Source organism: Oryctolagus cuniculus, chromosome 2 (genome assembly GCF_964237555.1).
Source record: "Oryctolagus cuniculus chromosome 2, mOryCun1.1, whole genome shotgun sequence".
Taxonomy (NCBI): Eukaryota; Metazoa; Chordata; class Mammalia; order Lagomorpha; family Leporidae; genus Oryctolagus; species Oryctolagus cuniculus.
Genome location: NC_091433.1, coordinates 110,074,974 through 110,101,892, shown reverse-complemented (window position 1 = coordinate 110,101,892; position 26,919 = coordinate 110,074,974). Strand labels below are relative to the sequence as shown.

At 47.5% G+C, this 26,919-nt stretch overlaps 1 protein-coding gene across 5 annotated transcripts in view; it reads left to right on the top strand.

The window, feature by feature from the left end:
• VWA3B (von Willebrand factor A domain containing 3B) overlaps positions 1–26,919 on the top strand; it is a 275,082-nt gene that overhangs the window by 233,847 nt on the left and 14,316 nt on the right. For 4 of the 5 annotated variants that reach the window (XR_007915479.2, XR_007915488.2, XM_051835635.2 and 1 more), the window contains exons 23-25: positions 13,521–13,632; positions 23,207–23,331; positions 25,169–25,306. Coding sequence is in view for 3 of the 5 variants with exons in the window: in XM_051835635.2 (XP_051691595.2) it covers positions 13,521–13,632; positions 23,207–23,331; positions 25,169–25,306 (375 nt within the window). In the remaining 2 variants the exon portion in view is untranslated. Of the gene's footprint in view, positions 1–13,520; positions 13,633–23,206; positions 23,332–25,168; positions 25,307–26,919 lie in introns of those variants that run through there. The other variant, XM_051835643.2, reaches the window with a different exon arrangement.

The window sequence follows — 26,919 nt, the reverse complement described above, 5'->3', positions numbered from 1 at the left end:
CGTCCTAGGCCCACTCCAGGGTGCATTATGGAGTCTGATGTCTTTGGCTTGCTAGTATCATCCCTGGCGTGATGCTGACACCCAGGGGAGCTGCCCCCGTTATTTCCTGAGTTGGGGACAGCTCTGAGATTTTTCTTTCGGTGAGGATTAGGGGTAGGAAGGAAATGTGGCTGCACAAGGCATGTCCTGCACCTGCTTTTCATGCTCAAGGCCCTGCTGGCACTCCCTCAGACTGGGCTGGCCCCATTCGGACCTAAGGTGAGACCCTTGCTTCTCACCTGCTCTGCCCAGCATGCTCCCCTGGGCACATCCGTGCTTGCCTCTGTAATGGCCTCCCCCTGTTTCCATCCTCCACTGTTTTTGTGATATCCTGGAGACAGGTGATCAGCTGTTAAGACTGCATAACGAAAGAAAATCCGAAGTCTGGCATTGTAACTCCCCCCTTGAAAACTCCCTGTTGTTCCCATGACTGCAGATTTCACCCTCACTAGCCAGTCCTCAGAGCTGAGCAGCAGTGGGAATCACTGGAGGACATCCATGAAATCTAATTCACCTTGCACACAGTCTCTTGGGAGCCTGGTCTAGGGCAGCCATGCCCTCTTGCAACATTTCCGTGATAAATAAGTATTGTTCTCCAGAGAAATAGCACAGAGTCCAGACCCAGAGGCAATCCACGGGCCTCTACAGACTCACGACCTTCACCACCTTGGAAAATTTGGAGGCAGAAAGTCTTTCGAAGCTGCCAGCAACACTACAGGAGGCCTTGGAATTCACCCACGCAGCTGGCTGCACGTGGTTCCCTCCCGAAGCCGTGGCCTTTAGGAATGGTGAATCACATGCCCCACAGTGTGAGAGAGTGTTAGAAAAATGCACCGAGGGGGAGGGAGGAGTGGGCGCGGCCGGGGAGAACACTTGCTGGCCTGTGACTGCGACACTTTACGCACAGGAGAGAAGCTAGTTGGGGAGATTCGGACAGAAGGTTCTTTGAGTTACAGAAAACGGAGTCAGAATATATAGGGTTGCCTGTGTTCCCAAATGATAACAGAGCACCCGTTAGTTCTCGCTTTGTGATCCATTCCGTCTCAGTTCCCAAGATTCCCTCTCTAAAGGGAGGTGGGAGGCGTCACACCCTAAGTAGCCAGCCTTTCTCTTTCCACCACCCAAAGCTTTACATCTGGTAGGAAGATAGCTCCCTGGTGACCTTGAGTGGCCCTCCAAAACAATAAGGTCTCCTGGTGTGAGAGATGGACAAGTCTGGGGTACATATCAAGGATGTTGTCCTAACGGGAAGACTGACAGAAGGACTGACTCATATACAGGCAGGCCACACAGTCCCTGGATAGCACCACAGGGATGATTTAACAGCTGGAAACAGGACCCACGTGGGACCCTCAGGTGGGCTCCAACCTGTGGCTTTTATTCACCCCTGGAGTGGCAGCAGATGGGTAACTCTAGACGTACCAGCCAGTACTCAGATGCCAAAGTTATGGTAGTTTTCAGATTTAAACACTGAAAACATTTCAGACTTTCCTCTTTGGTACTTCCCTAAAAAAGCAGCCAGGGGTACTCCCTGAGAGAGTGTTACAGGTTTGCCTGTCAAGCTAGGGAAGTAGTTTTGGGGATTGGTTTTGTTTTGTTTCAGAATCTAATGTATATTTATTTATTTTTTTAAGATTTATTTATTTACTTGGAAGTCAGAGTTACATAGAGAGAGGAGAGGCAGAGAGAGAGAGAGAGAGGTCTTCCATCTGCTGGTTCACCCCCCAACTGGCCTCAACAACTGGAGCTGGGCTGATCTGAAGCCAGGAGCCAGGAGCTTCTTCTGGGTCTCCCACGGGGTGCAAGGGACCAAGGACTTGGGTCATCCTCCACTGCTTTCCCAGGCCATAGCAGAGAGCTGGATTGGAAGCAGAGCAGCCAGGTCTTGAACCCGTGCCCATATGGGATGCCGGCACTTCTGGCCAGGGTGATAACCTGCTGCGCCATAGTGCTGGCCCCTCTAATGTGTATTTATTAGATTCCTTCACTGCTACCAAAAAACCAAAGAAAGAAAACACACCAGTTCATCTTTTCATAAAAGCTCTTGACGTTGCTATCTGTTCGTGTTTGGAGATTTTTACTTTCAAATTGATCGGTTCTTCCCTTCTGCTGCCCTGGCTTCAAGTGGGATTGTTTCTGGCACGTCTCAAGGAGGCAATCACAGGGCACAAAGCCCCCCTCACTGGGGGGAGGCTTGGACCCGGGCTGTGCCCCAGCTCTGAGATCGGTTCTGGAGACAGCCCCTGCAGAGGGTTGTGCAAACTTCATCAAGTCCTGGGGCTGCATGGTTCTCGGGCTGTTTTCCAAAGTTACGCCGTTCTCTGTGGAGGGAGAAACAGCCACTCCACAGCAGCACTCCCCGGCAGCCCTGGGGTTTCTAAAGCAGGAGGAGTGCCCGAAGGCGTGTAATGCCCTTAATCCCCCTTAAGCGTGAGACTCCCATGCAGTATTCCAGCCTCGTGAGCCCATGACCCCAACCCAAACAGATGTACTGAGACTTCCTTCTCCCTCAGGGCTGAGGCAGGTGTTCCACTTAGAGTTTCGCTTCTTTGGCACAGTATTTGCCTCCTGTTGAAACCAAAGTGGCCCGGGAAAGAAAGCACATGGAGGCCTTTCAGCTTGTTTCCGTGGGTCAATCCCTCCCTGTCCTTGAGGGTGCGAGTCTGACCCTCCTGATTTACATTTTCCTGTAAGGTCTTTTCCTCATGTTCTCTCCAGAGTTCTTTTTTTTTTTTTTTTTTTTTTTTAAGATTTTATTTTACTTATTTGAAAGACACAGAGGTAGAGACTGACAATCAGAGATCTTGCATCCGGGGATTCACTCCCCCAAGGCCAGCGGCAGCCAGGAAAGGTCTGGCCAGAGCCAGGAGCTGGGAACTCAATCCAGGTCTCCCACGTGGGTGGCAGGGACCCAAGGACTTGAACCATCACTGCCGCCTCCCTGGTGCACATAACCAGAAAGCTGCAGTGAGAAGCCGAGCCGGAACTCAAACCTAGCAGACGTTTAAGACGGTTAAGGGACGTCTCACCCACTGTGCCAAGGGCCTACCCTGAGAGCCATTTTTTAAAGGGCTGCAGGCCCTGGATACGTCCTGGTGTCTACCTCTAAGTGAGGAGAGAGTTCAGAGAACGTCCCGGGCTGACCCTGTCCTATCTGCAGGGTTTTTCAGGGAGGTGAATCATTCACAGAGACAGTTTGCACATGTTCTGGCCTCGTAATGAGGAATCCTAGAGAGAGGAAGGGGCAAAACTTGCCTGGGCCGGCGCTGCGGCTCACTAGGCTAATCCTCCGCCTTGCGGCACCGGCACACCGGGTTCTAGTCCTGGTCGGGGCGCTGGGTTCTGTCCCGGTTGCCCCTCTTCCAGGCCAGCTCTCTGCTGTGGCCCGGGAGTGCAGTGGAGGATGGCCCAAGTGCTTGGGCCCTGCACCCCATGGGAGACCAGGAGAAGCACCTGGCTCTTGGCTTCGGATCAGCGCGGTGCGCCGGCCGCGGCGGCCATTGGAGGGTGAACCAACGGCAAAGGAAGACCTTTCTCTCTGTCTCTCTCTCTCTCACTGTCCACTCTGCCCGTCAAAAAAGAAAAAAAATTAAAACAAAACAAAACTTGCCTGACCCTGGTGCATTACCTTAATTACAGCAGTCACAGACTTGGCCGAAAGGACAGACACGGGCAGAGAGGCGAGTCGGAGCTGCTGTGGGACACTTTGGGGACTATGTGCCGTGGAGGTCCATGAATTGGGGCAGGAAAAACATGTTGTAGTGGTTTCTAAACAAGAAGTGTAGGTGCGTGAACAGGTGAGGCATGGCAGGGAAGAAAGGAGGCGTGGCTAGCTGCCCTGTAAGACATCTCTCCATCCTGGGAAGCCCGCACTCTCTTTCTGCAGGATGAGCCGTGTTTCGCTACTTGGCTTTCTCAGCCGTGGAGCTGAATTGGTTGTGCAGGGATGCAAATGCGTCTTTTTTTTTTTTTTTTTTTTTTTTTTTTGACAGGCAGAGTTAGTGAGAGAGAGAGAGAGACAGAGAGAAAGATCTTCCTTCCGTTGGTTCACCCCACCCCCACCCCCAAATGGCCTCTACGGCTGGCACACTGTGCCGATCCGAAACCAGGAGCCAGGTGCTTCCTCCTGGTCTCCCATGTTGGGGTGCAGGGCCCAAGCACTTGGGCCATCCTCCACTGCCTTCCCGGGCCACAGCAGAGAGCTGGTCTGGAAGAGGAGCAACCGGGACTAGAAACCGGGGTACCGGCGCCGCAGGCAGAGGATTAGCCTAGTGAGCCACGGCGCCGGCCGCAAATGCATCGTTAAGTAGGCCGTGATGAGAGATTCTTTCCACACAGAACTCCATGCTATGGCATCAAATTGAAATGAATTCTCGATAGTAATAACGGTTGGAAACAAAAGCAGAGTAAATATGAGTCCCAAAGCCCTTTAGAGCCTGTCCTGGTTACTTCCGGTGAACTCACAGGTGTGTGAATGATTCGCCACCTTTAGCCATTTGGAAAGGCATTTTCTCGAGTGGGACTTGGTGCTAAAAAATGAGCACCATAGCTCTCTGCATTGTTTCCAAGCACTGCAGCTGCCCGAGCAGAGGGAGGAGGTCCTCACAGAGTGAATGGGGCTGCCCGGTACCAGATGAGCTGAGGCGTGAGGGACAGCTACAGGGGAAAAGCTCCCTGACTATTTTAGTTTCCTGACTTCATAGCTGTGTGTCTCCAGGCCCCTTCTGAAACTGCAGAAAGCAGTCTCATGCGTTAGCATCTTGCTAGGATGTGGAATAGTCAGTGTTTGAAATCTAAAGATGAAAGGGGACTACTTAAATAAATCATGTGAATATCCTCACTTAGAATTTTGAAAGGGGACTTTAAATATATCTAGCGAACGATGGGTTATCCTGGCAAAATCTAAAGTCCTTTCTGAACTCTATGTGGGACATCTTTTTGGACTAATAGGCTGTTACTTGGTGGCCTCCTGACCAGCCACTCTTCAATGAGAACACTGATGACATAAAGCAAGGAGATTTTTAAGTCAGACTTTGTGTAAAGATGAGAGTTTTAGGCAAGAGCTAAATTTTTAGTTAATTATTTAATTTGAGATACACAGGGAGAGACATGGACAGAGTGAACTCCCATCTAGTGAGTCACTCCCCAAATGCCCACAATAGCTAGGACTGGGTTGGGCCAAAGCTAGGAACCAGAAACTCAATCCAGGTATCCCACATGGGGGACAGGAGCCCAAGTACTTCAGCCATCACCACTGCCCCGTAGGGTCTGCTTTATTAGGAAGCTGGAAAACAAGAACCAGGAATCTCACCTAGGCATTCCAAAGTCTTACTGCTAAGTTAAAAGTCTCCTTTGGCAATAGCTGATTTAACTTGGAGTGTTCCAGATTCTCCAGAGTATAAATTCTGCTAATTACTACTCTATTTTACATGGAGGAGCCGACTGCAGGAGACCGTGGAATAGCTTTGAAGTAGGATGATGGGAAAAGAGAGCTACTTGGCTTCACAGTTCTGGCTGGCGAATTTCCCTCGTATTGTGGAAACAAGGCAGCATACTGTGTCCCTTTCCTTGTGTGCACATAGAATGATAGCAGACTCGGGCACTCCTGGACAGAGCAGTGCAATCAGAGGGCACTAGAGACCACTTAGCCTGTCCCCTCGTTTTGCATGTGCATAAATAAAGGCCTTGTGAAGGTTAAGAGATTACTGAAAGACACGCAGCCAGGTAGGCAGCACTCTGCTATTTCTGCCGTGTCCTGATGCAGGCTCCTCCCTTTGGGACACTTTTGCTCTGCAGAAGGTCGGTGTGAGTCCCCACAGTAGGGAGCCTTCAGCTTCTCCTCTGGGGGAAAGCCCCGGAATCAGCAGGTAGCATTCACCAGCCCCCAGGGCTGCTGGGTCATTCTCCTCGACATACGGACTATCTCAGTGAAAGCACGAATTCCACGAGAAGGGAGGGACCCAAGAAAAATCGGGCTAAATGACAAACATCATAAACAAAACAGGAGTGTTCCATTCATTGTGCATTTTTGTCCTTGGCTATAGAGGTTACAAGCCAGGCAGGTCTGAAGGCTTGAAAATATCCCACTATTCCTTTAGGAGACCTTAACCCCTTTGCTCAATAATTCTTCATTTCTGAAGACCTGGCTCCTGAGTTTTCATCTTGGAGAAAATAAACCATATTCCCTTTCTTTTAATGAACCTGAAGAGCATCTGCAAACAGATCCAAGGGATATACAGCTGCAACAGAACCCAGTCTCATCAGGGCACCATGGAAATGAGCCCGCTGATTTCCAGAACCCACAGTGAACTGAACATGAATAATGACCCAAGAGCAAATGGTGTTCGGGCTGCTTGAAGTTATTTAAATTTTTATAGTCAATTGCCTCATAAATTACAGACTTCCTTAAGTGAGAGGCCTGAAGATGAACTCATAAAGTATGCATTAAATACTTTACTTATGCTATAACTATGGCGTGGCAAATATATAGCTATAGCTGTACAGATAGAGGACTGCAAAAAGATGGCACGAATGTGCCGGTGAAGATACCTTATTCTGTGCTTTGTGTCATGGAGGAGAGACCATTGAAAGGTTCGAGAGAGGAAAAACTGGAAGTTGAGTTCACTAGACACTAACTGGGTTGGAGGACTCATTTCTTTAGGAAGCCAATGAATTATAAGTTTTTTAATGTATCTTATTTATTTGAAAGAGTTACAGAGAGAGGTAGAGACAGAGACAGAGACAGAGAGAGAAAGAGAGGTCTTCCATCCGCTGGTTCACTCCCCAAATAGCTGCAATGGCCGGAGCTGGGCCAGGCTGAAACTAGGAGCCAGGAGCTTCTTCCAGGTGTCCCATGTGGTTGCAGGGGCCCAAGGACTTGGGCCATCTTCTACTGCTTTCCCAGGAACAGTAGTAGAGAGCTGGACTGTAAGTGGAGCAGCTGGGACTCGAACCAGTGCCCATATAGGATGCCAGCACTGCAGGCCACAACTTTAGCCCACTGCACCACAGCATCAGCCCTGAATTAATAAGTTTCAATGATAAGAAAAAAATGAAGAAAATCCAGGAAGGAAAAGTTCCTAGTTTTGGCAGCGTAACTATTGGAAGAAAGGGGCTGTGTGGTTTATCTTTTGATTTAAAAGTTTATTCAGAAGCTTCTGGGATCACTCACTCCTTCAGCCTACACTAGTCAAAATACCATGAATGGTGTGCAGAGCAAACCAAAAATAAATGGCCACCTATTTTAAAAAAATTCATAGAAGTATAATTTACAAACCATAAAATTATCTATTTCAATTCAATGATTTTAGTAAAATGGACAGAGTTGTCAGCCACCACCGCAATCCAGTTATAGAAATTCTCATCATCAGGCTGACGCCTCAGCTCACTAGGCTAATCCTCCACCTGCGGTGCCGGCACCCCGGGGTTCTAGTCCCGGTCGGGGCGCCGGATTCTGTCCCGGTTGCTCCTCTTCCAGGCCAGCTCTCTGCTCTGGCCCCAGAGTGCAGTGGAGGATGGCCCAAGTCTTGGGCCCTGCACCTGCATGGGAGATCAGGAGAAGCACCTGGCTCTTGGCTTTGGATCAGCGCAGTGCGCCAGCCGCAGCGCGCCGGCGGTGGCGGCCATTGGAGGGTGAACCAATGGCAAAGGAAGACCTTTCTCTCTGTCTCTCTCTCACTGTCCACTCTGCCTGTCAAAAAAAAAAAAAAAAAGAAAGAAAGAAAGAAAGAAAGAAAGAAAGAAAGAAAGAAAGAAAGAAAGAAATTCTCATCATCCAGAAAGATCCTCAAGCCCACTTGTAGTTGGTGTCTGTTCACACCCTCAGCTCTGAGTAGCCAGTAATTAATTTCTGTCCTATAAACTTGGCCTTTTTGTATATTTCATACATAAGCTACTGAAAATATTCTATTGTATATCACATTTTGTTTATGCCCCAGTTAATGGACATTGAATTAACCCCGCTTTTTTACTATAGTGAGTAACGCTGATAGGAACACCTGCACACAAGTCTTTGTATGGTGATGCTTTCATTTCTCTTGGCTAGGTACTAAATAGTGATATTTATAGTTATGTGGTAAGTTTAATTTTTTAGGAAACCACCAATTTTTTTCCAAGGTATCAGAAATCAATCTACTATAATATTCATTCCTTGACTTTAAATACTGTTCCATTATAGTATCACACTTTGTTGATTACTGTAGCTTGATAGGAAGTTTAAAATCAATGACCATAAGTTCTCCAAGTTTGTTCTTTTTCAAATTTGTTTTGACTCATTTGGGTCCCTTGCATTTATGTGTAAATTTTAGGATCACCTCAATTTTTGAAAATATATAAGAACAAACAAAAGATTTCTGGTACTTTATATGAATAATATAGAGTCTATAGATCAGTTTGTGAAAAATGACTGTTTCAATAATAGCAAGTCTTCTAATCCATGAACATGGTCTGTCACTCCACTTGTTAAATCTTCGATTTATCTCAATGATGTTTTGTATTTTTTCATTGTATAGATCTTTTACTTATTTTGATAAAATTTATTCCTAAATGTTATTTTATATTATTATAAAGGGTATGTTTTCTTAATTTCATTTTCATAGTGCTGCTTCCTAACACATGGGAAAAATTGACTTTTTCTACATTTATCTTATCACATGACTGACCCCTTGCTGAGCTTGTTAATTAATTCAAGCAGCTTTTGGATGGATTCCCTAGGGGTTTGCATATATAGGCTCATATAATTTATGAATAGACAGTTTTATTTGTTCCTTTCCAGTCTTGGTAGCTTTATATTTTTTTCTTGCTTGATTGTACTGGCTAGAATCTCAAATACAATGATACAGTGTTAACTAGAACGGACAAGAATGCCTTGCCTTGTATCAAGTCTCCCACATGGGTGGTAGGAACCCAATTTCTTGACCCATCAACACTGCTTGCTGAGGTCTGCGTTGGTCAGGTCTGGCTGCAGAACTGGAAATTAAACCTGGGTACCCTGACAAGGAATGTGGTATCTTAACTACTAGGCTAAATGCCTACCCTCAATGAGGGCTTTTCGTAGGTGTCTTATAAATTTGAAGATGTTCCCCTCCATACCCGATTTATTAAGTTTTTCTCATGAAAGGGTATTGGATTTTGTCAAGTAATCTTTTCCCATACATTTAATGTGGTCTTACCTTTTATTCTATTTATCATATAGTTTTATCCTTTATTAATAATAATATTAATATATTAAAATTAACTGATATCCTTTATTCTGCTGTTATGGATGCTAAACCAGTTTTGCAACCTGGGATAAATCCTACTTGGCATTGTGTATAATGCTTCTTGCATGTTATTGGATTTACTTGCTGATATTTTCTTGTGTATTTTGCATCTCTTCATGAGGAATATAGGCTTGTAGTTTCCTTTTCTTGTGATGCCGTTGTATGTTTGATGTGGGGTGACACTCGGCCTTGTCTTTTCTATTGTAAGTGATCTAGTGACTTCCAGTTCCCTAGAGCTCCTCTTTCCAATCCTGCAGCCAGAAATCTGGCATTTTATTTACCTGACTTAGTTGTATGCATCCACGTTTTGTACTTGCATCTGAGGCCAGAGGCGGCAAAAGAGAAAAACGTGGTTGGGGAATTCAGCTCCTTTTTGAGAACCACAGTGCCAGTAGTTGTACAGGAAGATGCCCCTCATTCAGAGTTTTGGCTCCTTTGGGCTCATGTTGCCAACAGTGCTGCCGCTGCCATGGGGATTGGTTGGGGACTGGTTTGTGAGAATGGAGAATAAAAGGGGAGATACAGCTGTGTTCTTTCTTTGAGCGCTGGGAGTTCCTTCTCCCATTTCTTAATCCCGAACTAGAAAGCCTTCTCTTAGAGCTCTCTCTGTCTGCATTGAGGAGCCAACTTCTGGGTTTTGGTCTACCCTGAGATCAGGCCAGAAGACACTAGAGGGGAAAAAAAAAAAAAAAAAAAACCTGTTATACTCATCACTAGTTTGGTGGAACTTTGAATATTCATTTTCCTTCCCCACCCAATGACTACTATTTGCTTTTCAGAATCCTTGGATATATTTACCTAGAATCAAACTCTTTATGTGTGTACATTACTTCACCTCCCTAGTAATTCATTTTTAATATATTTTACAAGGGAATTGGTCATCTAGTTTATTAGGGATTTAAAATAATGGCTATTCTGAATGATGAAATGAAGGCTTGGGGAATTGAAGGGGCAAGGGTAGTAGGGACTGGGTCTTTATATTAATGGTCAGCCATTGAACATAAAAAAATAGAACTTTAGAGTTGACCTCACATATGAAAATGAAGCCACCAGTTTATTCACATAGCGGACATGGCCATGATATTTACTCCAGTGCTGATTCATGCAGTACGATTTTGAAATAACAAAGCGTCTTTATATTTTCAGAAATGTCCTGGGAGTAACGTCTTCCAGAAAGATTTTAACTGAACTGATTTTGAAGGTCTTATCGGAAACAGGAAAAAGGACCCTGTTTTCATTTTTTAAAACCCTTTTGTTCTGTATGTTCTTCAAATTGTAAACTTTTGATTGATTCATCTGCAAGTATATTTGTTCTCTCTGATACATCAATTCTTCCATTGAATCCTTCAGATGTATTTTTTAAAGATTTATTTATTTATTTATTTCAAAGGTAGAGTTACAGAGAGAGAGGGAGAAAGAGAGAGAGATCTTCCATCTGCTGTTTCACTCCCCCAAATGGCCACAATAACCAGAAATGGGCAGATCTGAAGCCAGGAGCTTTTTCCAGGTCTCCCATGTGGGTGCAGGGACCCAAGGACTTAGGCCGTCTTCCACTGCTTTCCCAGGCACATTAGCAGGGAGCTGGAGAGGAAGTGGAGCAGCCGGAACTTGAACTGGCACCCATATGGCATGCAGCACTGCAGGTGGTGGTTTTACCAACTGTAGAGTCCCAACCCCAATTTTTATTTTTTATTAAATTTCCATTTCTCTGCTGAAAAAAAAACCTATCTCGTGGACTATTGTTAACAACTGACTTAAAGTCTTGTTCTAAACATTTCACCAGCGGGGTCTTCTCAATTTTGGTATCTATTGATCACCTTTTACCTTGACAATTGGATCCCCAAATCTCGTGTCCTTTTCCCAGATTATATGCAATTATTCCATCCAAAAAAGTGGCAAAGTGTTAAGTCAGTTCCACGTTAATTTAAAAGTCCAAAAGTCTTAAGTCTCATCTAAAACTCAAGGCAACTGCCAGCTGTAAGCTTATAAAAATCCAGGTTACATGCTTCCATGACAGACTTGGGGACAGGCACAGGGTAAACATTTCCACTTCAGAAACTTCAGGCAAGCAGAAAGGTTTAATCAGATCAAGACCTAAATCCAGCAGGGAACACATTAATCCCCAGAGTCCAGCACCTGGAACACGCTGTGGTGGGCAAGGCACCAAGGGCTTGGGCCGCGGTGGTCCTCGGGCTTTTCTGGTCATAGCCCATGCTTCGTTCTCACAGGCTGGAGTTTCGATATCTGCAGCTCCACGAGGCCTGGCCCTGGTGGGGAGACTCTGCAGAAGCTCCGACCTCACCTGTCGGCCTGCATTGCCCTAGTGGAGGTTCCCTGCAGTGGCTCTGTCCCTGTGGCGGTCTCCACCTGGACTCACAGCATACTTTGAAATCTAGGTGGAGCCCACTGTGCCTCTACAGCTCTGTTGCTCTCTTCTATTCACCGACTCTCTGAGGCTACACACTGAGGTTGGTAGCTTTCCCAGGCAGGTGTTGAACATTACTGTTTGCTCTATCTATCTGGGGTTCCTCTCTACAGTTCCACTGGGCATTACCCCATTGGGGGCACCTTGCAGGGGTTCTGACTCTACAGCAAACTTCGCCTGGCTTCCTAGACTTTTCTTTGAAGTACTGATGGAAGCCACCATGACCTCCTAAGTCTTGTCGTTCTGAGCACCTGCAAAGCCAGCATCGTGTGGAGAGTTCCAGGATCTGCTGCCTGTACGAGCTGCAGCCAGGCCCCCTTGAATCACCGCCACAGCTGTGGAGCACTTTGCCAGCTGAACGTGGGAAGTGAGCCCTGAGGCGGTACGGAGCACGCTCACGTGAAAGCCCTGGCTTCATGACACAATTCATCCTTTCCAGGCCTCTGGGTGACGGGGGCCAGGAGGGACGCTCAGAAAACTCTGAAGTCTTCGGGGTCTTTCTTCCCATTGTCTTCCTGCTAGTATATGGCTTCCTTTGACCTGCACTAGTATCTTTAGCAAGAGGCTCTCATCCTGAATGCACGCTCATACCAGGTTGTGAAGTTTCCAAACCTGTATGCCCGTATCATTTTTCTCACTGTAAAAGGGACTAAAATGATTAATAATATCCAAGCTGCAGCCTGAATGCTTCCATTTTGAAATCTCCTCCACCCCCCAAAAAAAACTAATCCATCAGCTTTAAGTTCAGCTTCCCACAAAGTCTCAGACAGGCATCAAATGTAGCCAGATTGTTTTTGCTGCCACTGTGTGACAAGGGTGGCCTTCAGTCCAATTCCCAGTAGAATTCTCATTTCCATCTGAAATCTCATCAGCATGGCCTTGACCGTCCGCATTGCTATCAGCATCCTGGCGCCTTAATGCTGAGCTTACTGCATCTTAGTCTCGCTCCAGCCTCCTCCTCCAAACTCTTCCATAAACCAATTCCAAAGGCTCCTCCACACCTCCACGTGTAGGGACAGTAATGACCCCACTCCTCAGCACCAATTTTCTGTTCTTCAGCCTTTTGTCACAATTTCTAAGTGTACCTAAGACAAGCTACTAATGAAGGGAGGAAATTGGTTTCAGCTCAGAGTTTCAGTCCGAGCTCAGGCGGCCCTGATGTTTTGACATCTGATGAGGGTGGTGGATAGGGAAGCTGTACAGAATAAGGGCCACATAACGAGCCAGGAGGCAGAGAGGGGCTGAGCCCAATGAGCTGCTATCACCCACCTTCTCACTAGAACTACCTTCCAGAGGCACGCTCCATCCCCCCAAGGACCTAAGTACCTCCCATTAGGCCCATCTCTTAAACCACAATTGGGGGGTCGGCGCCGTGGCTCACTTGGTTAATCCTCTGCCTGCAGTGCCGGCATCCCATATGGGTGCCGGTTCTAGTCCCGGTTGCTCCTCTTCCAGTCCAGCTCTCAGCTGTGGCCCGGGAAGGCAGTGGAGGATGGCCTAATTGCTTGGGCCCCTATACCCGCATGGGAGACCAGGAGGAAGCACCTGGCTCCTGGCTTCGGATCAGCGCAGTGCCAGCCATAGTGGCCATTTGGGGAGTGAACCAAAAACAACAACAAAAAAACAAACCACAATTGGACTAAGTTCCCATACTCTTACTGGCAATGGCTTATGACCTTTGAGCTTTAAATATCTGCATGATTCGGGAGCCATGGCCTGTTTACACCATAGCACCAAGAATTCCACTACCTGCATCAACTGTTTCTCATCAGTTGTCATTGTTTTGTCTATTTCAGCCACAGAAATCGCAAGGAAACTCAACAAAGAAAGTCAAATCCAAAAAAGTGGATCCTCTCAAAGGCCAGAAAGTTATTGCAAGATGTGATGAAAATGGCTTTTATTTTCCAGGTAGATTTTTTTGTTTGTTTTGTTTTACTTGTGAGACCTTCTTTGCTGAATAATTTGATATTAGAGACCAGGGACTTCATCTAGTGCTTTCCCTAGCACACCAGCGTCTCATAAGCTCGGTGAGTAAGCATCCCACTTCTCAAAGAAAACGATGATGAGTTTTGGGGGCAAAAAAAAAAAAATAACGATAGCTAGAAAATATCTCTTAATCTCTCCTGGTTAAGAAGTAAATTTTTATTGCATGCCTCCTATGATCTATGTATGTAATAACTGTGAAAGTACCAGCCTTGCGCAGTCAGCAAACAGGTGAAAATTCCTATCTTCACAGGGGACAGAAGCTTAGAGAGGGAGAGAAGAAAGCAAACAAGTGAAACATGGAGTACATCCCATGCGGTGCTAGAGCACAAACTCGAGCCAGAGTGTCAGGATGAAAGTTGCAATTAGAAACGCGATGGTTAAGGAAGAGCCTCTGGGGAGGGTGACCGTCGATGAGGAGGAGTGCAGCGTGAGATCATGTGAGGGAAGGGAGTTCCAAGCAGAGGGAACAGCAGTGCAAAGGCCCGAGGCTGGCGTGCACACGGCATGGTGAAAAAGAGCGGGAAGACCAATTTAGCTGGATGGGAGTTTGCCCAAGACTGAAGGAATCACCCAGGTGCAGGTTGGCAGGAGTGGAGCTAGAACGGGAGCTTCATGGAGAGTGAGAGTACAATGTTCGATGTCTAGAGGAATCAAACTGATTGTGGGTGGAACCCACCATGCAAAGGAAAGGTAGAAAATATTGAAGTTCCTCCGAGGGGTTGGTATGGGGCCATCCATCATCCATAAGGGGTCCTGTTAAGGGGTTTGAGCTCCACTCTCGGCTTTGGGAGCCAGAGTTAAAGCAGGGATAAGTGCAGTTTTCAAAAGATCCCTTCCATTGCCACGGGAAGTATGGACATGGAGTGAATGGGGCTGTCACTCAGTCCCTGGCGTGGGCCACTAGGTAGGTAGTGGTGCCCACAGCAGATGGTGGAATGGGTGGGAAAGCACAGAACTGTGTCCAGGATGCAAGCAACTGTATAGGTGCCTGGGAGGCGCCCAAGTGAAGAGGTCAGAAAAGCTATTGGAGAGAGGGTCTCAAATCCAGAGAGGAAATCCGTCTAGAGATCTTGCAGACATCAACACAAAGGTCATTGCTGAAGTCATGAGAAGGGTCTGTGGGGAAAGAAACCTGGGAGGAAGCTCTGTCAGAAAAAAAAAAAAAAAAAAAAGCCGGCGCTGCAGCTCACTAGGCTAATCCTCCGCCTTGCGGCGCCGGCACCCCGGGTTCTAGTCCCGGTGGGGGCGCTGTGTTCTGTCCCGGTTGCTCCTCTTCCAGGCCAGCTCTCTGCTGTGGCCTGGGAGGGCAGTGGAGGATGGCCCAAGTGCTTGGGCCCTGCACCCACATGGGAGACCAGAAGGAAGCACCTGGCTCCTGGCTTCGGATCAGCGCAGCACGCCGGCCGCAGCAGCCACTTGGGGATGAACCAATGGAAAAAGGAAGACCTTTCTCTCTGTCTCTCTCCCTCTCACTGTCTAACTCTGCCTGTCCAAAAAAAAAACAAACAAAAAAAAAAAAAAAAAAAAAAAACCACACCTTTGGCTGCAGAAACAAAACTGGTCTTGCATAGGCATTCTCTATCAATCACCCATAAAAAGAACAACTATTCACTAAATTTAATTAAATAATATTTTGGGGTGGGAAAAATACTTCATGAAGCAGGATTTTTGGTCTCCAGCAGGCATATGTGTAGAACCAGAACATCTTTGAAATTTGGGATGCCGGCACTGCAGGTGGCTTTACCCACTATGCCACAGCGTGGGCTCCAAGATGTGAGTCTTGTCTACAGGAACAGGGACTGGGGTCTTCCATTTCTCTGGGGCTCCCATTTGCCAGTGGCTGATCATAGGAGACCATCCCCATGTGAGAGACTGAGAGGGATCTAAGGCTAGCCTGGCAGTTGAATGGAAGTGCCGAAAGGGACCGGGTTTCTATTGCCTGGTTTAGGGCTTGGGATCAGTTTGCCGCTAGAGCCCCAGGGGAGACAGTAAATGCCTCCCAGCATCAGCCCTGGGGGAGGGAAAAATGTGGAAGGCCTCCCGGGTGAGAACAGAGGAGTTAGGACTAACACCACAACCATGCCAATGCCTGCGACCATATTGGCAGACTTTCTAAAAATGTGCAATTAGAGGCAGAGAGCCATGTGGGATCTGACTAGTTGTAGCTGTTATTAAACTCAGGTAAGTCAGTTTGAAGGAAATAAACATTTGAATATAGTCATATAATCGGTAATTTTGATTAGTGGCTGGTTACTAAACACTGACTCAGCCAAATTAAGTGCAGTGCATGGATTGGCAAATGGACTGAGATTAGTGTTTGTGCCCACTCCTCTCTCTGCCCCAAGAAGTCAGCTAATCTGTTCTGTGGAGATTCCAACTTTACCTCTATGAAGTTCTATTTTTAGAAAACTAATTTGAAGATTATAGGAAACTTGTAAGAATAATACAGAGAACGCCTTACGCTCTTTACCCAGTTTTACCAATTTCTGATATTTTGTCACATTTTACCATATATATTATTTTATTCTCTTGCTCTCCCCCCCACATGTATATACACACATTATTTTTTCTGAAATATTTGAAATTATGTAATATTTATCTTGTCTTTTTAGCCCTTAATACATCAACCTGTATTTCTCAGAAGCAAGGATAGTCTTTATATAACCACAGTGAAGTAATAGAATTCAGGAAATACATCGTTATTATAGTACTTTTATCTAATCTTGTCTCAGTGCTCCAGGCCTTTATAGCATGTTTTTCTCTGGTGCAAATCCTAATCCAGAACCACATATTGCATTTAGTTAACATGTGTGTCCCTTTGGTATTCTTTAATCCAGGCTAAATCATTATTTAGCCTTTCCCATCATCTTTCATGATATTAACATTATTTGAGGAGAAGGCCAGTGATGTTCTGGAATGGTCCTCACTTTGGGTTAGACTGGATTCAGAGGATGTGTTCATGGCCAGAAAGCTACCTAAGGGCTGCCATGTCTCTCTCGGGGCCTCCCATCCAGAGACACAAGGTGTCCATCTGTCCCCATTGGTGATACTAACTCAGAGTCACCTGCGCGCTGAGTTCTGTTCTCCTCCTTGCGTAAAAGAAAGGCAGATAGAGGTTTTTTATTTAAAGATTTATTTATTTATTTGAAAGGCAGAGTTACACAGAGGCAGAGAGAGAAAGAGAGAGAGAGGTCTTCTATCCACTGGTCCACTCCCCAAATGGCTATAATGGACAGAGCTGAGCCAATCCAAAGCCAGGAGCCAGGAGTTTCTTTCAGGTCTCCCATGCGGGTGCAGGGACCCAAGGATGTGGGCCATCTTACTACTATTTCCTAGGCCATAGCAGAGAGCTGGACTGGAAGTGGAGTAGCTGGGACTGGAACCAGTGCCCGTATGGGATGCTGGTGCTTCAGGCCAGGGCTTTAACCCACTGTGCCACAGCGTCGGCCCAAGGGCAGATACAGTTTTGCAGAGCACAGGCCTGTCATTCGTTGATGACTCCTTTTTTTTTTTTTTTTTTTTTTTTTTTGACAGGCAGAGTGGACAGTGAGAGAGAGAGACAGAGAGAAAGGTCTTCCTTTACCGTTGGTTCACCCTCCAATGACCGCTGTGGCCGGCGCACGGCGCTGATCCGAAGGCAGGAGCCAGGTGCTTCTTCTGGTCTCCCATGGGGTGCAGGGCCCAAGCACTTGGGCCATCCCTCCACTGCACTCCCTGGCCACGGCAGAGAGCTGGCCTGGAAGAGGGGCAACCGGGACAGAATCCGGCGCCCCGACCGGGACTAGAACCTGGTGTGCCAGCGCCGCTAGGTGGAGGATTAGCCTATTGAGCCGCGGTGCCGGCCTCATTGGTGACTCCTATTATGCTAACTGTTGTTCAAAACCTCCTAAACGTTTTTAGTGAAGGCAGCATTGGAGCACCCGGAAGTGAGTGGCCGCTGCTTGAGGGCAGGTCTACACTGGAGCAGGGCTGGGGTGGGGCTCCCCGACTGCTGCCACCTCGCTGGGAATTACAGTATTTTCACCCTCCTGGGGACCATGGCACTGATTTCCACATGGCCAGCTCTATTCCAGGGGTTGGCTCCTCTAGTCAAAGAAATGACTACATTGTACAGGACGGAAGGGACAAGCTGATAGTGTGACTTACCCAGAAAGGGAAGGAGGAAGAGACCTGATTTTAAATCATGATTTTGAGGAACTGGGCCATCCTTCTTGTTCAGTGAGCAAAAGCGCTTCACTTCAGGAAATTCACAGTAGTAGCTGCACCGTGCCAAAGGAACAAATCATGATGGGTGCAAACAGGTGCAAAACTACACACTTCCTCCTCAGGTGTAATGGTGTCAGGTTTTCCTTCACTTCCATTCTGCCCCCTCTCCTCGACCAGCCACGTGACTGCAGTCACTTTGTTAATCTCTGTGCCTCACTCTCCCTGTCTTTGCAAATAGGATTTAAAACAACACCCGCTAACATAGCACTGTCGTGTCGTGTAAGCGCCGTCAGGTACAGGGCTCTGTGAATCCGTCCCCTCCTGGGGGAGGAGGGGGCTCTTTTAACTTCACAGCAGTTGAAAACCTTTAACAGCAAGTCAAAGAGGCAGAAATCAGCACCGTGGACGAGGAAGCGACTGCTGAGACTAAAGGAAGAAGATGACGGATAGAGTGTGGATGACACTGCTGGGGCAGGCGGAGAGGAGGCCGAGGCTGCAGCCAAGCGAAAGCCAGCTTGGGGAGGTGGAATTGAAGCTGGACTTTGAATTATCAGAAGATAAAGCCAGAAGTGGAAAAAAAAAAAGTTAAATCCAATTACCAACCAGAGGAAACTAGTTTGGAGCAGATACTTTTATGCAACTTTTTTTTTTTTAAACTTTATTTTCATTTTATTTGAAAGAGAGAGAGATAGAGACAGAGATCTCTCTGGTTCACTCCCTTAAGGCCTACAATGGCTGCAATGAGTCAGGCTGAAGCCAGGAGCCCAGAATTCCATCTGGTCTCCCACACGGGGAGCAGGGAACCAAGTGCATGGGCCGTCCCTGCTGCCTCCCAAGACGTGCATCGGCAAGAAGCTGGAATCAAAAGCAGAGTAGCTGGGGCCCAAACCAGCAACGTGATATGGTATGTGGGTGTCCCAGGCAGCAACTTAACCACTGCACCAAATGCCCGCCCACTGGTGTCTGTCACCAAGCAAACTGACGTACGCTGTCTACTAGACTAATCTGCCAATCATCTGAGCACTGAGCATGGGCAAGGTTTTCACTGGGGGTCTCAACAGGAATGTGTTCTCTTTCCCCAGCTGAGTATAGGAGCACCCTCTGGCCAAGGCAGAGAGCTGGTGGATAACCAGGAAGAGGCCTGGAGTGGCCAGTCTCCAGCAGGAGACAGACGAAGGGAAGCAGTTCACGCTGCTTGTTCGTTTGTCTGAGTCCAGGCCCTGAAACAGTCCCAGGGAAGGTTCCAGAGCCAGGAGACACAGCTTCACCTGAGGCTCTGAGGACAGAGAGAAACTGCAGTGTAAGAGAAGCCGAAAACCAGAGCTGAGCTGAGTTAGACGGAGTTCCTTCCTTAGACGGAGAAGGAGCACATGGAGAGCTCGGCCCCACCTCCTCAGGGTCCTGCAGCTCCCCAGGGTGCAGCTGGCGGGGAGCCGGTGCTGATGGACAGCGAGAACCCACTCTCACTTCCGGAGGGGAACAAAGACTCCAAAAGAGTCCAAAGAGAATTTAGAATCCTTTTTAAAGGGAAGATAAATTTCAACTTGGATAAAAACAGAACTGTGAATCTTAACCCAGGATTTACTTTCTTTATGGCAATAACCTTTTATTACTGTAAATAGAATTATACCTAAGTTATTACAATATCATATACTCAATATATATGCTCTGTGAGCATAACTTAAAAACAAGGAAACTTCTTGCTTCTTTTCCCTTTTTCCTCTTGGTGTTGTATATTTTAGGGAAGCCATAGGTTGTATTGAGCCTAGTCACCTTTCATTTCTCCAGTATTAGCTGGAAAGTGGGTTTGGATGGCATTCCTGTTTCTTTTTTGTTTTCATTGTCTTCAGAGCATGTACAAAGAAGAAACCGAATTGATGGGACTAAAAAGAAGTCCTCGTAACACACTCCCAAGTCCAGGTGCAGAGATGCAGGTGCAGGGATTTGTATTTTTCCTGTAAAAGAAAGTGGTTTAGGTTTTGTGTGCCACACAATCTCTGTCACAACTTCTCAGCTTGGGGCAAACTGTCACAGAAAATGACCCACTAAGGCCAATGTCACAGGCAATAAGAAGAATTCACTAGAGCAACAAAATACAGAGAGAAATGAGCTGTGTTAGATTTTACTAAAATACACTGCAAGGCCCGCGTTGTGATGTAACGTCGGCATCCCATACAGGTGCCGGTTCAGGTCCCAGCTGCTCCACTTCCGATCTAACTTCCTACTAATGTACCTGGGAAAGCAGTGGAAGATGGCCCAAGTGCTTCGACCCCTGCACCCATGTGGGAGACCTGGAAGAAACTCCTGGGTCCTGGCTTTGGCCTGTCCCAGCCCCAGCCCATTGGGGCCATCTGGGGAGTGAACCAGCAGGTGGAAGAGCTCTCTCTCCCTCTCTCTCTCTCTCTGTCTCTCTCCTCCATCTCTGTAACTCAGCCTTTCAAATTAATAAAATAAATCTTAAGAAACAAACAAAAAACACTGCAAGGTAGCAACAGGCGAGCAGGCCAGCTGTTAGCTGACAGCTGCGGCAATGCAGATTGAATCCGGGAGAAATGCCCAAGGCAGATTGCCACTGGCTTTCCGTCACTAGTGATCTCCTCTTTACTAGGGACTTCTGCCAGGGGGCCAGGTGACCTCAACACAAACAACTGAAAACTGCACAGCAGGTTTAATGGTGGATGCTGCTAAGTCCCAAAGGCCAGGAGTGGGAGGAGGGTCATGCCGGCCAGCGTGGGCCGCCCAGGTCCTTACCTCTGAGCAGTGGGAGGGAGTAGCACGTGAGGATTCTGTTCGTTCTCATCTAGGAGTGGTTTTGCTCACTGTTCTCCTAATAGAAATTCTTTCTAAAAAGTAGTGCTGTTTTCTCTGATTAAAAGGATTTATAGGGGCCAGCACTGTGGCACAGTGGGTTAAAGCCCTGGCCTGAAGCGCCAGCATCCCATATGGGTGCCGGTTCAAGACCTGGCTGCTCCACTTCCAATCCAACTCTCTGCTATGGCTTGGGAAAGCAGTGGAAGATGGCCCAAGTCCTTGGGCCCCTGCACTCAAGTGGGAGACCTGGAAGAAGCTCCTGGCTCCTGGCTTTGGATCGGCACAGCTCCAGCCATTGCGGCCAACTGGGGAGTGAACCATCGGATGGAAGACCGACCTCTCTCTCTCTCTCTCTCTCTCTCTGCCTCTCCGCTCTGTGTAACTCTGACTTTCAAATTAATAAATAAATCTTTTTAAAAAAAGGATTTATAAAGAAAGCTTATGGTAGCTATGTGAATAAAGTATATATATATATATATATATATATATATATATATATATCCCCAGATGGCTGCAATGGGCCAGAGCTGGGCCAATCCAAAGCCAGGAGTCGGGAGCTTCTTCCAGGTCTCCCACATGGGTGCAGGGGCCCAAGGACTTGGGCCATCTTCTGCTGCTTTCCCAGGCCATAGCAGAGAGCTGGATCGGAAGTGGACCCAGCACTGCAGGTGGCAGCTTTACCCACTACGGCCACAGTGCTGGCCCCAAGTATATAATTTCAAAAACCAAGTGAAACATTTTAGTTCAGTAAGAAAACATGCAATGCAAAGCTATTGTCTGTGTGTGCCTTTAGAGAAGGGGTTTTTATTTCTTTCGCCTGTTAAAGCCAGCAACATGAATCCACATGAAAATCAACAGCTATTTGTTTGCCACATGGAAGGATGTGGAACTGTGCCAAGGCTAGGGTGTGGGCGAGGGTGGGGGTACTGGGCACGAGTGCGTATTTCTGTCTCTGAGTGGCAGCCAGTGAGCAGCTTTACTGCCTAGGGAAGTGTCCAATGTCAACATTTACCCTCAATTAGAATTAGAATTAGAATCCCATTTAATGAGAAATTAAATTTCAACTCAAATAAATGACAAAAATGTGAATCTTAACATAAGTATTTTCTTTCCCTGTTATAATAATTAAGTGTGTCGCTCCCCGTCTTCGTGGAGGAACGACACAGGACCCTGCATTGTTCTTTCGTCTGCTCAGCCCTCCCCGGGTTTGCTGCTGGTTCTTCCCGGGTTGGCTGCTGGTCCTTCCCGGGTTGGCTGCTGGTCCTTCCCGGGTTGGCTACCGTCCCTTCCACCTCCGTGGAAGGGCGGTTCCCCCTGCCACATTCCCCACTTCCGCGGGGGAGCGGCACACCGCCGGCCGGCTCTCTCGGGGGCTGCACAGGTGTTCCCCTTATATGTTCCTGGTGCATGCCGTCTCTCTCCTCCTTTATAGTCCTCCTCCGCCAATCCCAACTCGGCTGCCCACACGCCGAGTACGCTGCTCTCCTCCAATCAGGAGCAAGTCCCACAGTTTATTGGCTGAACTGGAGGCAGCTGTGCAGAAGCTGTTTTCTTCTCTCCCAGCGCCATATTGTGGGAGAGCAGATGCATAGAATAAGTCTTAATTCCAGTAACTTAGTCTAGTCCGAATTGCTCCCCACAAAGTGAGGGATCTTCAAAGAAATATGTGGAAAAATATCATTAAAAGATGTCTCTTTTGAAGCAAAACATTTTGAAATCCATGCATAGTTTTTTTATAGTACATATGTTCCATGAATGTTTTGAATACCCATTGCATGCATGGATTTTAAATTCTTTGGCACCAAATGAGCTTATCTTTTAATTCATTTTCTATAAGCTTTTTATATCATTATAAGATATAATCAAACAGTGCACACGCACACATGCACACACAGACTTTCTGTGGCACAGCGGGTTAAAGCCCTGGCCTGAAGCGCCAGCATCCCATATGGGTGCCAGTTCAAGACCCGGCACACACACATACTTTCTGAGTAAAAGGCAAACATCTTTCTGTTTTCTTTTTCCCTGTACATTTAGGGCATCAGTAGTGTGTGTGCGACCTAGTCACCCTCTCACTTTGGATGGACTTCACATTTCCTTTTGACTTCCGCAATTTAGCAACACCTGTTTTCTGTCTTTATAGGACAAAATGAGAGTAGATAAGTGACCAGGAGATCAGGGGGTAGGAGGCGTCCGGGAAGAGGATCTTCATCTCTAGGAGCGGTGTCCTGCGGGGTGCACACGCTCCCTCGTGCTCTCTTGGTTTCCCACCTCAGACTAGAGCATCGTGCTTCTCCATTCTGTGCGGTTCAGCCCAGTAGGCTTTGGACTGTTTCCAACATTGCCCACTGGAAATCAAATAGACAAACTGAATTAAACAGGCAAAGTGTTAAAATGAGCACAGCCCAGAGAGGGGGCAAGCCTGAGGAAATAAGTATATTCTTATCTTCAGAGCTTTTTTTTTTATTATTCCTTCTAGGGGTTGTGAAGAAGTGTTTGAACCGGACTCATGCATTGGTGGGCTTCAGGTATGGAGACACCAAAGTTGTGCCCACCTCATTCATCACGCCTGTCGGGGGTGCCATGCCCTGCCCTCTGCTCCAGGTACCTGCTCTACATCTACTCAGGGTCTTTTTCCACCATCCCCAGGGCTTTGGGTAATGGGAGGGCAAGACCACAGTTTGGTCCTTTGCTAACCCAAGTGGGCTCCTGCAGGGAGCTTGTATCAGACACCCCTTCACTTGGCAATTTCTTCGCTCATGATCCATAATTCTGACCTGCCAATTCCCCTGGGTGCTAACATCTGCACCCATGTGCATACCTTGCACCCTGTGGCACTTAGCACTTGGCAAGAAAGACAGTAGATGATTTGGGGAAGGGAGTTGCTCTGACTGCTAGTGCTCTTGACATTTTAGCTGTAAAACATTATAGTATATAATATATAATATATAATAGCAGGAGCAGAGTGGCACTTTTCTTGGCATCATAATCATTGGATGTCAGACCGTGGAGCTGCGTCACCACAGTTATCCCATGCATTCCACAGATGACCTGGACTTAAGTGTTTTCTTCGACTCATAAATTCGTAAAAACTCTGCCATATCTGGCCTCTACCCTGGGTGCTATTGCAGTTCCAGGGAGTGGAAGGAGAGACCTGCAGATCTTCACTAGCGCTGGTTCTTGCATGGTGTGGGCAAGAGGAGGAGCCCCCGAGAGGAATGCAAGGAGTTAGCCTTGGTCCTCTCTTTCTGCTGCCCCAGCCAGAGCCCGGGCACACATCAGTGCCCTTGTCAAGTGCCCAGCTGCCTCTGTATGCCCCTTCACGAGATTCTTCTACTGCGGGTCATCCCTTTGCTATTGCCACTCATGGGTTCCAAGGTGTGTGCTTTGAAACACCAGGAAACCAACCTGCTCCTTTCCTTTGCCCGGGTGACAGCTGTTCTGATATAGGAGGGCACAGTTCATACTGCTTTGTGTCAAACTCCCCACTTCCTTCCACCCTTCTCTGTAGGGTCAGATTTTCAGAACTCTCAGCATCTTGCCGGCTGTCCCCTGCACCCCAGTCAGTAGCCAAAGTCTTTCCTCAAACTGATCACAGAATTCCAGGCGAGGCCCAGTGAGCCTATGGAACATTGGATCTCTTTTACTTTTTTAAATATTTATTTATTGTTTATTTGAAAGGCAGAGAGAGAGAGAAAATCTTCCATTCACTAGTCCAGTCCCCAGCAGCTGGGGCTGGGCCAGACCAAAGCCAGTAGCCAAGGACTCCATCCAGATCTCCCATATGTGTGGCAGGGACACAGTGTCACAAGCAACAGCTTAATCCACTGCCCCACAATGCCTGCCGTTGTAACTCTTTTTTTTTTCTTTTGAGATTTATTTATTTATTTATTTATTTGAAAGGCAGGGTGACATAGAGAGAGAGGGAGAGACAGAGAGATCTTCCATCTGTTGGTTCATTTTCCAAACCACCACAATAAGCTTGGAGCCCAGGTCTCCTTATGTGAATGCAGGGGCCCAAGCACGTGGGCCACCATCTGCTGCTTTTCCAGGCACATCAGCAGGGAGCTGGATTGGAAGTGGAGCAGCTGGGACTTGAACCAGAGCTCCAGTATGGGATGCTGGCATTCCAAGTGGCTGTTTGACCCACTGCACCACCACCTCATGCTGCAGTCAAGAATGTATTGGATATTTTGAGTGGGCATTTGGCGTGGTTGTTAAGATGTTATTTGGGATGTCCACATCCCATTGGGAGTGCCTGATTTTAGTCCTGCCCCTACTCCTGATTCCAGCTTCCTGGGACGCCCCGCCCCTGGAACTCTTTATTAACAGAAAAATGTGTGTGTGAAGTTTAACATCAGTACTTGCCAATCATCTTTGGGTGTTCTGAAACAAGCTTATATTAACATTGTCTATAAAATCTATACGTTCTCCCCCGCAGGTCGGAGATTATGTGTTTGCCAAAATTGTGATACCCAAAGGATTTGACTTCTACGTCCCTGCCATTGTCATAGCACTTCCAAATCCAGATGTGGCCTCAGAAAAGCTCTACACAGTTTTAAAGTGTAACAACCGGAGAGTGAGTAGACTTCCGCTTGGAAAAGGACTTTCCTGCCAGGGAGAAAGTGGCTGGGTCTTGAGTGTTGCCTTCCCCTTGGCAGGCACTGCTAGGTATCTTGTAAGAATGATTTCCCCGGCCATGTCTGGTTGCCCCCTGTGTTTTGATTCTGTTTTCTCTGCAGTGCAGACCCTACCCCCACTGAGATTGCTGTGACCCCCTAAGCCCTGTACTGGGCGGCCTTCGTGGCTCCTGTGGCCAGCTCTGGTTGCTTCTGACAGCGGGACACTCTCTGAACCCTGTGTCCCTCCTCCTCAGACTGCTCCTGCTTTGCGCTCAACTGCAGGCCCTGCAGCTGTGGGGGTCTCCAGGCCCCCTCCCAACCCGGTCCTCCTCTGCCTCCTCATGGTCTGTCTCCCCGGGGAGCCTCCATCTCTGGACGATTGATTCTCGGTGCCACCCCGGGTGGAGCTCCAAGCCTGCATTTCTGACTCCTCCTAGAGTGCTCCCTCCAGCTCAGCCACAGGGTCGGAGTCTGTGATAGCCCCTCCTCCCCCATGCCTCCTCTTGTGTTCCCTCTACTGGGGATGCCCCCAGCAGGTTCTCCAACTCATGCCTGCTTAGGGAACACCTCCAATGGCTGGAGGCGGTGGGGAATTTGGAGCGACAGAAGCATGAGTGGAGCACAGTGGAAAGAATGGGGGCTTCACACTGAAGGAGATCTGTATCTGGATTCCTTCGTTGTTCACTCTGCCCTTTTTACTGGCTGTGTGACCTGGGCAGGCTGCTTCACTTCTCTGAGCCTCAGTTTCATCACATATGAAATGGGTATTTTTTATATCACACCCTCCATCTATCTTGCTAGGTAACCGGGAGGATTAAAGAAAATACAAGGGTGTTTCACAAAGTTTGCGGGGAAATAGGAATTAAAAATGATTTTGCTATAAAATTTTTAAATCTATGCATGGTTTTTCATTAAAAAAATCTGAAGCCCATGGGCAGCATTTTCCATGCACTTTTTGAAAACTCTGTGTGTACATGAGAGAGCTGTACATCTGATGGGGGTGAGACAACAGCAGTGATGATGTCACTGCGGTAGATTCAGCCCTGAATCTTCCTCCTTCACCGCTCCCCATGGCCAGTGATGAACTCTGTCACCTCAAAACTGATTCATTCATTGGATAGATGGTTGTCAAGAGCCTATGTTTTCTATTGGACCACTGTCTTTTTATGCATCGGGGAAGGTCCTGTGTGCCTCCTGAATGGTAATTCTTGGTAATATATAGTCAGTATTTTTTTTAAATTTTTTGACAGGCAGAGTGGACAGTGTGAGAGAGAGACAGAGAGAAAGGTCTTCCTTTTTGCCGTTGGTTCACCCTCCAATGGCTGCCGTGGCCAGCGCGCTGCTGCCGGCGCACCGTGCTGATCCGATGGCAGGAGCCAGGTACTTATCCTGGTCTCCCATGGGGTGCAGGGCTCAAGCACTTGGGCCATCCTCCACTGCACTCCCTGGCCACAGCAGAGAGCTGGCCTGGAAGAGAGGCAACTGGGACAGAATCCGACACCTCGACCGGGACTAGAACCCGGTGTGCTGGCGCTGCAAGGCGGAGGATTAGCCTAGTGAGCCGCAGCGC